The 13,621-nt window shown below is 36.0% G+C and overlaps 1 protein-coding gene across 1 annotated transcript in view; it reads right to left on the reverse strand.

Annotated features, from left to right (window-relative positions):
- Window positions 1-13,621, reverse strand: part of ATP6V1C1 (ATPase H+ transporting V1 subunit C1) — a 63,193-nt gene that overhangs the window by 19,438 nt on the left and 30,134 nt on the right. Inside the window, exons 2-8 of the mRNA XM_036736409.1 lie at window positions 12,595-12,762; window positions 11,621-11,688; window positions 9,939-10,024; window positions 8,567-8,661; window positions 5,336-5,427; window positions 2,262-2,360; window positions 333-401 (exon numbers count right to left, since the gene is read on the reverse strand). Of these exons, the coding sequence (XP_036592304.1) occupies window positions 333-401; window positions 2,262-2,360; window positions 5,336-5,427; window positions 8,567-8,661; window positions 9,939-10,024; window positions 11,621-11,688; window positions 12,595-12,726 (641 nt within the window). The 5' untranslated portion in view covers window positions 12,727-12,762. The remainder of the gene's footprint in view (window positions 1-332; window positions 402-2,261; window positions 2,361-5,335; window positions 5,428-8,566; window positions 8,662-9,938; window positions 10,025-11,620; window positions 11,689-12,594; window positions 12,763-13,621) is intronic.

Raw genomic sequence — 13,621 nt, forward strand, 5'->3', positions numbered from 1 at the left:
GTGCTAACATGCAATAATACCCAGCAATTACTCTCACTTAAGTTTCATGTGCCAATGCCTTAATATGGCATGGAGGCAACTCTTAGTTCTCCAAGACTATGACACAGAATTCAAGCTCTGGCAGACCCTAATATACAAGAAAGGCCTTGATAAAGCAAAAAACCTTTCTCTGTCATCCAAGGACCAACCTAGCAAAGTTCATAAAAGCTCATCACCAGTGTTGGCCATCGTATGACTAATTTTTTTTAGCCACAACATATAGAGAGGCTGGATTATGCAAACTATATTCACAAAATCAAGAATTCTTAAAAAGCAATGCAATAAGAACTTACTTGCTAGACCTTGGGACTACCATCTCAGCCAATGTTTCATACTGCTTTACCCAGTCATTGTGGTTTAACCTGCAAAAAAAACATGCAACAAGTATTGGAAAAGTTAAAAATCCTTACTTCAGTGTCTAAAAATTTCTTAGAGGTATAAAGAACGCTTGTGTTCCCTAATGCCTAAACCTACTTTACTAAGACTTCAACTTTTCTAGCAAAAATGAACCTCAAATGCATTAAGAGAACTCATTCCTTTATTTTATGTTTCAAAAGCAGAACATCATAGAACTAAGTTTATAAAGAAATGATAGAAAGCATGCATTTTAACTGACTTTAATAACCTTATTTTCTAATTGTGCTTCATTTAAGATAAAGTAACTATACATATCAATAATGCCATTTTCTTTCAGTTGCCTTTTGGGGGACTGGGAAAATCTATAGCTATTTAAAGCAAAGAACATTAAGGTTATATAGATTAAGTGAAAAAACACTATAACACCATGAATGTTGTTCAATTTCCTCTGGAGGTCATTGTTTTTGCTGTTTCTGAGAAAAAGGAGACTATTTTCTGACCCACAAGGGACAAAATTATAGGTATAGACTAACTTTCCAAGTGAGGTACCTTTGAATCCTGGTTTCAATTAAGGAGTATAAAATACTATCCAAAAAACCCCCAAAACAAAAACTTCTAGCCTTTGAACATGTTTAACGGCAAAAATTGTGAGTGATTTAATAATTCACTAAGCAACTCACTTATTTATAAAGCAAGATTAAGTTATAAATGCTTCTGTTATACAACTGATAGTATTTTTAAACATTATATACCATACGCAAGAGGCAGTATGGCACAGTGAATAGACATGGCCTCAGAGCCAAAAAGACCTGGGTTCAAGTTCCATTACATCCTGGCTATGTGACCCTGGGCAAGTTACTGAACCTCTCAGTCCTCCAGGCAACTCTCTAGGGCTCTACGGTACAGAGAAGGTACTTACCTGCATTAGAGGCTACCTATGCTGATGAAATCACAGATCCGATCTTTAACTCTACTATACACATATGACACACATGCAGATAAAGAGACATAAGACCTTAGCCAGGATTAGTGCTGCTCTGATAAAAAAAAGAGTCTCTAATTCTGCAGTTCTAAAAAAACAAAACTTAATTTGTATAAATTGATGCTGAGTTCTGCAGCTACTCTCCCTAGGCAAAGGTAAAACTACTTTCCACCTGAGCAGCAGGGAGAACGCATGGCGGGCGGGCTCACTGTGGCCGCCACCACCGTATACTCCCTCTCTTTACCAGCACATAGCTATCAGCTGCACTGCTGGGAGGTTCCCTCTTACTAGATGACAACATGGGGCAGAAAGACAGGAAGCTTACTGCTTGGCAGTTCCCTCTTTAGCTTGAACCCTGAGGATCTCATCATTGCAAGACCATAGGGTAAAATACAGGAGCTAGTATAAATGCCTCTGCTAAATCCCAATTCTACTTAGCTTTGCTTCAGATAGCGGCTAAGTATTGAAGGCAGGCTCATTTAGACTTCAAAACATTAGTCTGACAGGTAATCTCAGACTGAAAGAGACCTTCTTAAGACCCATCTCTTAATTTTAGGTACCTAAACCATCCTAACTTCAAGATTTCTTAGAAAACAATACAATAACTTTCCTTGAAAATGTGAAAAGAATTTAGAAATCTAAACAAATTCTTCAGTACTTCTAAAAATATACATTTAAAATTATGTAAATGGACTATTTTAATTTATAATTGATATTTCCATCACAGATTCTACCGTGGTGGGCAACATGGAAGAATCAAAGACAAAAACATTTATTGTAGTTTTATGGACTCAGCAATCCAATGATTTCAAACTGAAAGAAAAAAATGGAATATTTCTCTTGCATTTTAAGAATTAAAACCTTTGGTGTCATGAATACATACTTTGGAACTACCACCAATAATGTGATGAGATATTCTGAATCAAGGACAAAGTCATCTTTCTTTACGATTTCTGCTAGGCTTCTAGTTAATAAACTTCCCCTGTAAAAGAAAAGGCAGGAGGGAAGAAGAGGAAACTACTCATTAAAGTTGGAAACATGCACATATAAAACTAACAGAAATAAGGAAATAACATTGTTTATATCATTTCTTGTTACTGTGGCTAACATTCTACTGAAGCTATAGTTACTATTTTAACAAAGAGCAATTAGCAAAAATGTAGCCTGAGAATTACAATTATAACCAATTTTTTTTTTTATCTCAGCACTCCTCTCAACTTTGTTTTTATTTTACCCTTTATTCTTCATTTGTACAAGGTATCCTCTTGATTGACAGGTGCTTCAAGTTAAACACTGGTAGCTTTAATTTGTTTTTATAATACTTCATTCCACCACATTTGTGTAATAAACACCAAAGCAAACATTTACAACATTTTCCCCCCTCTAAAGCAAGGGTTAACTCTTTTTTTTTTTTTTAAGTCACAGACCCTTTGGCAGTCTGGTAAAGCCTATGTACGTCTCAGAATAGGGTTTCTAAATGCATGAAATAAAATGTATAGGATTACAGAAGAAGCCAATTATACTTAAGTACAGTTATTGCAATATTCTTTAAAAATAAGTTTACAAACCACAGGTTAGGAATCCCTGTTCTAAAGTACATCTGCATACTCCATACAATTGTGTCTTAGTCAATTAATCTAATAAACAATCACTTCCCATTTCAAATAATTATTTAATTCATATCTTTAAGTCATGGCTTTTCACTATTGGAAATTTCCTCCTGATCCTTCCCTCCCACCAAAATTAACTATGTCGTCTACTGCACCTATTCATGTAACTCGGGTCTATCAAGTCTCTAAGATAACAATTACACTCACAGCACACACAAATAAACAAAGGTTAAAAACATACAGATTTGTTGAAGATGAAGGGAAGATATCTAAAAGAAATAAAATCAAATTAAGGGATGAGAGAGGAACATACTGAGAGAGGGAGATAAGGAGAGATAGAATGGGGTGGATTATCTCGCATAAAGGAGGCAAGAGCAAGCAGTTCTGTGGGAGGAGGGGAGAGGGCGGATGAGGGGGGAATGAGTGAACCTTGCTCTCATCAGATTTGGCCTAAGGAGGGAATACCATACATATCCAATGGGGAATCTTACCCCACAGGAAAGAAGAGGGAAGAAGATAAAAATAAAGGGGGGGGGATGATGGAGGGGAGGGCTGATGGGGGTGGAGGTAGTCAAAAACAAACACTTTCGAAAGGGGACAGGGTCAAGGGAGAAAATTCAATAAAGGGTGATGGGTTGGGAAGGAGCAAAATATAGTTAGTCTTTCACAACATGAGTATTGTGGAAGGGTTATACATAATGATACACATGTGGCCTATGTTGACTTCTTAGGGAGGGTGGGTGGGAAGGGAAGAGGGGAGAGAATTTGGAACTCAAAGTTTTAAAAACAGATGTTCAAAAACAAACAAAAATGTTTTTGCATGCAACTAGAAAATAAGATACACAGACAATGGGGTGTAGAAATTCATCTTGCCCTACAAGAAAGGAAGGGAAAAGGGGATGGGAGGGGAGTGGGGTGACAGAGGGGAGGGCTGACTGGGGAACAGGGCAACCAGAATATACGCCATCTTGGAGTGGGTGGGAGGGTAGAAAGGGGAGAAAATTTGTAATTCAAACTCTTGTGAAAATCAGTGCTGAAAACTAAATATGTTAAATAAATTTTAAATAAATAAATAAATAAATATACTATTTGGTAAAAAAAAAAAACATACAGATTTACTTCATTGCAAAAATCTTCATTCATAAAAGTATGAACCGGTTTCAGTTCATCTGGTTTGTCGGTTATTTGCCTTACAAAAGAATTTCTCACTTTATTATTATTGTTTTTTAAAAGACTAGGTTGGGGCAGCTAGGTGGTGCAGTGAATAGAGCACTGGCCCTGGAGTCAGAAGGACCTGAGTTCAAATCTGGCCGCAGACACTTGACACTAACTAGCTATGTGACCTTGGACAAGTCATTTAACCCCAATTGCCTTTCCTTCCCCTCTCCAAAAAGGGCAAAACAGAAAAAAAAAAAAAAAAGAAAGACTGGGTCATCTCACCCAGCCTGGAAGCCCATGGGCTACTAGATAACTGATCTCTCTCACATCAATGTGGAGCTTGGATCTATTTGATTTCTGACCTGGGCCAATTTGTCCTCTCTTAGGCAACCTGATAGGCAGGTAGGTGGCAAAGTGGATTTGGATTTGGAATTAGGAAGAGTCATCTTTCTGAGTTTAAATCTGGCCTCCAAAACTTATTAGTTGCTTGACTCTGGGCAAGTAACTTAACCCTATTTCCCTCAGTTTCCTCCTCTGCAAAATGAGCTTGAGAAGGAAATGGCAAACCACTCCAGTATCTTTGCCAAGAAAACCCCAAAATAGGATCACAAAGAGTCAGACTTGACCAAAATGAACGAACAACAAAAAAGGCAACCTAGTGACTTCCTTTTCCTGGGGGTTCACCATGCCAATGCTAAACTTAATGCAGAGACCCAATCGGCTTAGCCCACTGAAGCTCAGAATGCCTGAACTGACTGAGATTGGCAGAGATTATAGGTATGAACTACTGTATCCAGCATTTTCTCACTTTACACAAAATTATACTATAGGAGTCATTTAAGTGGCAAATACTTGTACATTTAAAACATTTTATTTATTAAAATTCAATAGACACGTGAAGTTTTCAGTGACAATAACTACACAGTTTACCTGTAAAATCTCTATCACTGCTGACTTTAAATATATCATTTATTAAATAAGCACCATAAACCTTACCTTCATCTCTTTTAGCTTTCATGAATTCTGTAAAAAATTCTCTTAATAAGTTTTCTACATTAGTCAAAATAACACCATCTTGGTAATGGAAATATGAAAACTGAGCTTACTGGAGAGTGACCGTGTCTATTTCAATACTCTCTGTAATGCTCCACCAATTGTTTACATTCAAATAAAGAATAAGCAGGCTTACGCATTCTTTCTTTCCAAATTCTGAAGACTGCCTTTCAGATTATTATATGCAGATGCTCGGGCTTTCAAGTCATTATCAATTTGATTTACTCCCTTCAAAAATCAAATAGGAAAAAAAAGTTGAAATTTAATCAGCAAAATTCTTGTTTTTACACCTAAGTACCATTAAAGAATTCGGAGCCAGATACCTAGTTTCCTCTTAAGCAGAAATACTGTAATATTTTTATTCCATAAACAAAGTGGACAATTCATTTCCTGTAACATTTTAAAAGCATATTATTAGCTAAAAGTTACTAAAAGGCTAAACAATGTTTCCAAAATAGATCATTTAGAAAAATTCTGTCATAATGATACAGTATTATTGCCTCAAGTTACCTTAGGACACGGCCTCAGTGAAATTGAGAAAGTATGGTTAATTGCCATTTGCAAATGTCACAAAAATGATTAACTTTGTCCCAGAGTGAATCCAAAATCGTGAGGGAAAAACATAAGCAGACAATTCATCTGACCACCAAGGTCTGACTCAATGATCATGTGATTTCATTCCACCATTATAATTTTAGCAAAAGGACAAATGTACTTTAGTCACTTAAACCAGACAGAAGGAAAAAAAATCATACAATAGGACTGCATTTTAAAAACTAGTCAGTAATGGATACATTCTAAAATGAACTACACATGTCTGTGACTCAGTTTCCTCAGATTTGTAAAATGAGGCAGGCAGCCTCAATGTTCTCTAACCTCTATCATTCTATCCTAATCAGACACAAATGTGTCAATTATGACAAGTTACTAACAATAAGTGAAGTCAGGGACACCTTTCTCCTTTTCCTTTGATGTCAGTAACTGCCACCCTCTGAAATGCCTAAATGTCCTGGCTCTGTCTAACTGTGCTGGCAAACAAAATGGGCTCTTAGCACTCAGTTCGACCAAGTGCCCTTCAAGAGTTTGGCCTTTCTTTCCTTGATTAGATTGGGAGTCCTTAGTGACCTCCTTGCCCCAGGGGAGGGCCTAGTTTACAAGGGTTTGAGTGGCATGTTTGGGACATCAGAGGCCTTTAGACCACGTGGATTTAAGTCCCATCTTTGTGACAATTTTGGGTCATGTGGGTGAGTAACATTTGTGACTCACCCTTGACCCTGAAAAAGATATAAAACCAGGGGTTAGCTTTCTCTTTTTTGGAGCTCTGACCCACAGCCGTGGTGGTGATGCTCATGACTCTGGGCCAGCCCTTGTTTTGAGCTCCCAGGCTGAACTCAGATGTTGGTAACTATGAATTTTATTTGGTCTGTCTGTCAATGTTTGTAATTTGTTTGTATTTTGCACTGAAGTTCAGGGCGCTGGCTTTTACCCCTGAACTAAGTGAATGGTATTTGTACGCCAAATTAAAGTAAGCTTGTTAACCCCTTAACGTTGCTTTCCTTAGTAAAGCAGATCAAAAGAACCTGGGCTTTTGCAACATGCTCGTAGCGTGCTTGTTTTTGGGCTTGTGCTGGTCTTTCATCCCCACAACAGCTACTAGTCGGATTGTTGAAACACTAACACAAAAACAGAAAGTTCCTGCCACTGCTTTCAACAACCCACTGGTTCAGCATTCAAAAAGAAGATTTGCTTCTATTATCTTCTATGCAAGAGGAAGAAGGGTGTTCAATATACCTGCAGTAACCAGGTATTGAGAGGCACTATGGTCATAATTACAGTTGTTCTCCAGGGCAATTTTTCTACTCTTAATTTACATCAAGTTTTATTTCCCCTACTTTATTTGTAGCTATTGCCATCAAATTTAGAATCTACTGACTACTGTGATAATGAATATGAAATTTTCTGCAAATAATCCCTATCCTGGATGTTTTCACAAGCTAAAAAAAGGCCAAATTTAACAAGTTCTTTATGTATATTAAGCAAAATACTTAAGCATTCTATTAAAATTGCTTTAAATGGACTTGTACTTTGCATCATTCATATGCTATGAAGCAAAATTTTTTCAATATGGATTTTGTCAAATTAAAAGACCTATCACTTTGAATTTAATCCTAGTCGATATCCTGAAGGAAAAAAAAAACAACCACCTGGCTAAAATGCTAGGATGGTCCCAATGAGGAGGGTTTGGAAAAAAAAAAAACACAGCTTTTTCTAAAACACACTTTGTCTAAAATCCTAAGTACCCACTATGGCATTACTAAAGTTCCACTGTGTACAATTACAAGTTTGCAAATAGATTTAATGCCTCAAGAGCATTGAATATGATAGACCAATTGATCCCAATAACAAAAAGTTGATTCAAGTCTACCAAAATTTGGTTCCTGAAGAATTATGCCCCTTGTTATTATTATCTCCTTTTCTTTTGTCGATTATATAAATTTTCCCAACTTAATTAAATACTATATTATGGTAACCAAAGAGAAAACTGGTCCATTAAAAAAATTCCCCCCTGCCCCCAATTTTCTTTTTGGTTTCCGAATTTATTCTATACCTTTTCTTCTGGTATATTTACCTCTTGGATTATGTGTCTCTCAAGCTGATAATAAAATCTGTTTCATACACTGGGTATATACTAACCAAAGGTCAGGGATGTTTAACGGGAACCAAAACAGAAGTATGACAAGGAGAAGCCAGCTTGGGAGACAAATTTGCCATGAACAGTTCACAAAGTGGATAATTCCCATAGAAACAACAGAGTTGACCATAGAGGGAGGTATCTATTTTCATGTTTTATAAAGTGCCTCTTTAAACATAGTGTGGTCTTATATAAAGAAAATGCTAGCTACTTATTATCAACACATGAGGGACCTATTTTAGATGAAACACTAAACTGTTCATTTTTACTAAAATACTAAGGGAACTTGAGTTAAATTCTTCTTGATTCTTTCTTAACTACCTTCCTCACTGAAATTTCTGGGGAAATCTTCTAGGAAACCATTTATTTTAGAGACAATTTCAGTAATATTTCTTCATGTATTTTTAAAGATTTTTAGGATTTAGCTGGTAATTTACAATAGAAGCAAAAATTACACTTACTGAACATACCATGTAGCCTGAACAAAGACAGGAAAAGTATATTTTTATGTACTTTCATATGATGAAATAGAAATATAATCGTTCTTTAGTCATAATGTTATTTAGCATTTCAATCAGTGACATGAGCAAATTAATTTGACAAAAAGGTATCACAGTTAGTCATCTATATGATAAATAAAATTTTTAAAGTCCTCTCTCTTTACTCTGATCTTACCTTGGCAATTATTTCAGAAATATTTTTCAGTGACTGCTTGATCGGATACTTGGCCATATCCCACTGGAACCTTGTTATGTATGTAACCAAGTCAACTGAAAGGTAGGAATAAGTTAAATTTAGCTACTAAATTCAACAAAGAAACTTTAAGAAGCTTAATATTCATTATCGTAATAAGAAAAAGGGATCTGAGAAAGTTAACAGAAAACACATATTTCATTACCATAAATTATTATTTAAGTACACTTAAAAAAATGCAGAAATCAGGATTCCAATCTCATAACAAACTAATTACATGGCTTCTCCATTTTACCTAAGGCCCCATTAATTACTACCCTATTAACTATTTATTAATAATCCAAAAAGACATCTTTTAATCTGCTGACAAGTCTTTTTTTATGATAAGCCCTAGGCAGGTGAAGTAGAATCATAAACAAGATATTTATCATAAGATATAGTCTCAAAAAGTAGGCCCTGGGTAGCTTGTGGCCCCTCTTTACCAAATTACCTTAACCAACCAAAACAATTATAGACAGTCCACTCTCTTCCTCCCATAAGTTTCCAATGATGCCCACCCTGTTCCATGTACTTCCTTTCCAATCTATTCCTTTCCCCTCTACTAACAAATCCATCTATCTCTAGAAATAGAGAGCCAACATTTTAGCCAAGGTATCTTTGTAGCAGAGGATAAATTAAGTATCTACACTGGTAAAGAAGAAATTAAGTTAGAGAATATCAGATTTTAAGCACAATCACTTATCTTAATACGACAGAAGAACGCCTATTAAACTGTAAATTCCATGAGGGCAAGATGTATTTTACTTTTGTATCTCCACGACCTAGCACAAGGGTCAGCGAACTCACTGGCTAAATCGGCTTGCTGCTAGCCAAGAACAATTTTAACATTTTTAAACACAGTGGGGACAGATTTGGCCTACCTGCTATATGTAGCTGGTTGGCCTTTGGTGAAGCCCAAAGTGTGACATGCAGCTCCCCTCAGGCTAAGAATAGTTTTACACTTTTAGACACAGATAGTATTGTATATCTTGAATAAGTAACAGTTAAGTACTGAGTGTTGAATCAGGACCATGAAGAGGCATTTCACTTTGCTCTTTCAAACACAACCTGAGTTTTACTTTTAAATAGGCAGAGGAAAGGTATAAAAGCATTCATAGGGAACATTTTCTGTGATATCCATTTTAAGTAGTTAAATTTCAAGGGGCATAATTTGGCCCATTCATCTAAATTCTTTTAACAATCAACTATGTATAGGATATATACGTATGTTGCATGCTAACTTCATCATCTGCTTTTTAAGTATAATGATTCGTAACTAATTTATGAAGCAGTATGTGTAAAATCCTTGGCTTACCTCCATTGGCCAACAGGTTTTCTTGAACTTTATCTCTACTATCTTCTAGTACATCAGACATATATTGGGCCACTTTCTTAACAACTCTTGGTGAGGAAAAAACAAACCCAAATAAAGGTAATTATTTTAGAAAAATAAAGACAGTACAAATAAGACTTAAAATGATAAACTTATATAATGACAACATAATCATAAATCACATGTCTTCTTTTAATATGGCAGTGCCCATAATGGACAACATGATATATAAATCTATCTCTTACCTTCTACAAACTCTATTTCAAGGGTAAGATGGACCATGTGATTTTTGCTTTGATTTTTCTTACAAGTAAATTTCTGGATCTGATGCAATCATGAACTAAAGTTTTAAGAATACATAAAGATGAACAATAAAGGGACATTAGCTAAGGTGTCTGCTATTAGTGGAAAAGTAAAGAAGGTAGAAGGCCAGTAGGAGAGGTATCTTTTCTAGAAAGAAAGAGCACTGAACTGTTGGGCAGGAGAAACTTCCAGTTCTAGCTCTATCTCCGATGAATTATCTAACCTCTTTGGATGGCTCTGAGACCATTCAAGAATCATAGAGCAAAGTTGGTAAGAATTTGCAGTTTCAGGTGCAATTACCTTTTTTTATTATACTATATTATGGAAATACTTTATTCCATAAATTAAAAATAAGTAAATTTTTTAAAAAGTGAAGGATGAAGAATTATTAAATGATTCATTAATTTAAGAAACACTTTAATGATCACTTAATAAATGTTAGTTGAAGTAAGCTGAATTAAATTCAGGCATAAGAAACTTTTTTTTAGGTACTATGGCATACAAAGTGATATGAGGCATGGTGCTTACTCTAATGGATCTTAAAATCTGGTTAGTATCCCTCAGGTATTAAGTGTTAGTGCCAGAACTGAAAGTCAGATAGTAGAAAAACCAATGCTATTTCCATTACTACGTGGCCTGTTAGGTGATTTACTTTTTGTTTTTAAGAATCAGATTTGCTATTGAACTGTTTCTTTATCATTAATAGCCTTGGTTGCTCAGCAGACTTATAAAATTTTTTGAAGCCTGGAGAACAAGGGTATATTTTCTGTAGACGAGGAAGTCATGGCAGTTGGGAATAGACACCTTCACTAGCTCTGCTCATCCAAAAAGGGATAACTACAGAAAGTTAACAAAATGAACAGAACTACCCTTTCTCTCAGGAAAAAAAAAATGCCTGGGTGATAGCTATAACTGTTCAGGACCAGGGTATAATGTTCTTGTTCTGAATTTTTAAAATGCTGCCTATTAAACTAAAACCCCCAATACCTTGCAAGAATAGGTAATCCTGAAAGACTATGGATCCCAAGAGATGACCGAGAAATCACAGAAGTTCTAGACAATGGTTCTGCTAATTCATAAAAGGATAGGTGTGTAAGGTTAATAGAGACTTCTTTGTAATTCTCAGTTCACCTAACCCAAAGTTACAGTATAATTCTGAAGTTCAGAATTCAAAGAATTATATGTGAAATAAAGCTTTACTAAAATGGTCTTTGCTGGTAGCCTTTCATTTTAATTTGTGTATTAAAAAAATAAGCACTTTCCAAATTTTCTAGGTGAGCATTATATACTGTTAAACTTAAATGACGAAAATTTCAAAGACTTATTTTACTCCGTAATATGCAGATTAAAAAACTAGTTACCCCTCCACAAATGAATCCAGTTTGGCTAATTCATCTGATAATCCAACTAAAACATCCAGTGTGCCAACCTAAAAGATAAAGATAAAAAGCAATGTTAAGTTTCATTCTATTTCTATTAATCAATAAATATTTCTTAAGCACCTACTGTGTGGCAGGAACTGTGCTAAGCACTGGGGATACCCTGCAACATGGGCCTCGCTGCTCTTGCTCCAACATGACATTCCGTCTTCTGGTTTTATGTACTTCACTGGGTGTCCCTTACAAGTAGCTTTCCCTTCTCTCCTCTGCTCCTTGGCTTCCTTCAAGTCCCAGCTAAAATCTACTTCATACAAGAAGGCTTTCTTAACCCCCATTAAGGCTAGTGCCTTCTCTCTTAGGTCAGTGACTTCCTTCTTTTGATTATCTCTGATTTATCTTGTATATATCTTGTTGGTACAGTCATTTGCATGTTGCTTCCCTTGTTAGACTGTGAGCCGCTTGAGAGCAAGGACTATCTTTTGTCTCTCTCTGCATCCCCAGAGCTTAGCACAGTGCATGGCACGTTGTAGGTATTTAATAAATGCTGACTGACTTTCTACATATCTGGTATACACCTATCCATGTAAATGTTGTCTCTCCATTATAATGAGCGATCCTTGAGGGCGGGAACTGTTTTCACCTTTTTGTTGTATCTCCAGTGTTTAGCACAGTGCCTGAACATTCGTTCATACTATATGGCTATTTCAGAAAATGAAGCACTTGGCACTGCACACTACATATGCACTCCATCCCCCAGGGCCTTTCCATCTGTCCTGCAGTTGACCTTTTGTGAGGTGTCTCCTCAACCCCCAATGCCCCAATTAGAATGTAAGCTCCTTGACAGTGAGATGTGTGCTTTCTATTTGAATCCCCTATACTTGGCCCAAGATAAATTTTTAATAAAAGCTTTTAAATGCATGCATTTAGTTCATGCATGCATGCATTCATTCATTTACCTTTAAGTCAGGAATGTTGAACTTTGAATTAATAGAAAGATTATTACTTTTGGTTGTTGCTGCATGTAATTTCTCCCATGTCTGCTGGCATGTTTTCTCCCCAGGGGCTGATATAAGCCAGAACTCACTCATGCTTATCAAGGAATTTTTCCAAAAATAAGATTGATACTGAAATAGAAAAAGGACACAATGATATAAAATTTATTCCTAAATTATATCCATTTCTTAGTATAAGAACTTCACAGTCTGAATATATACAAAATGTCAATGTCTCTAAATAATAAATGTTGATTAAATATATTCCCCAAGAAAGGGACTGTTTAAAGAAAAATCTATAGATTAAGTATAAGATAAAAGATAGAAAAACCTAAGGTACCAAATTTATGAAATAACAAAACTTCCTATATGGGAGCAACACATAAAACTACATCAAAATATTCATACAAATAATTACAGTCCACAAATTTGAGAAAACAGTATCATAGACCAAGAAAGTTAAAAGGGCCTCAAAAGTCAACTAGTCCAATATTTTCATCCTACAGATGAGGAAACAAGCCTTGAGGTAAAGTAACTTATCCAAGGTCACTTATTTAGTTCTGGTAGCAGACAAAGAATTTCCTGACTTTCGGGCCAGTGCATTTTCCACTAACACCCAGCTGGAACCACGAAGACAAATAGACTTCATTTTTCCACTGGGAAAAAATTAAATTTAATCAACACATCTCACTGAACTCATGCATCAGCAACCAATATTCATATGCACCCTGGGTCACATGTTCACTGGTTCCAGAAAAACGTTAGGAAATACGTTTCTCTCATACAAGGGAGAGTCAGGTCCACAGGAAGAGAGATAAGTGAAGCCAAACTAAAATTTCATGCACAGGAAGTGCTGAATGGAAAAGGGCGCAAGCTGAACAATGGAGAATGAGCAGTAGACCCCAGGACACCAAACTCATGGCAGCACTAACCCTATAAGACTAAGTCAGGGAGGAGTTACTGAGCTAGGGAACCTGCCTACCAATTTAAG

Source organism: Trichosurus vulpecula, chromosome 1 (assembly GCF_011100635.1).
Source record: "Trichosurus vulpecula isolate mTriVul1 chromosome 1, mTriVul1.pri, whole genome shotgun sequence".
Lineage (NCBI taxonomy): Eukaryota > Metazoa > Chordata > Mammalia > Diprotodontia > Phalangeridae > Trichosurus > Trichosurus vulpecula.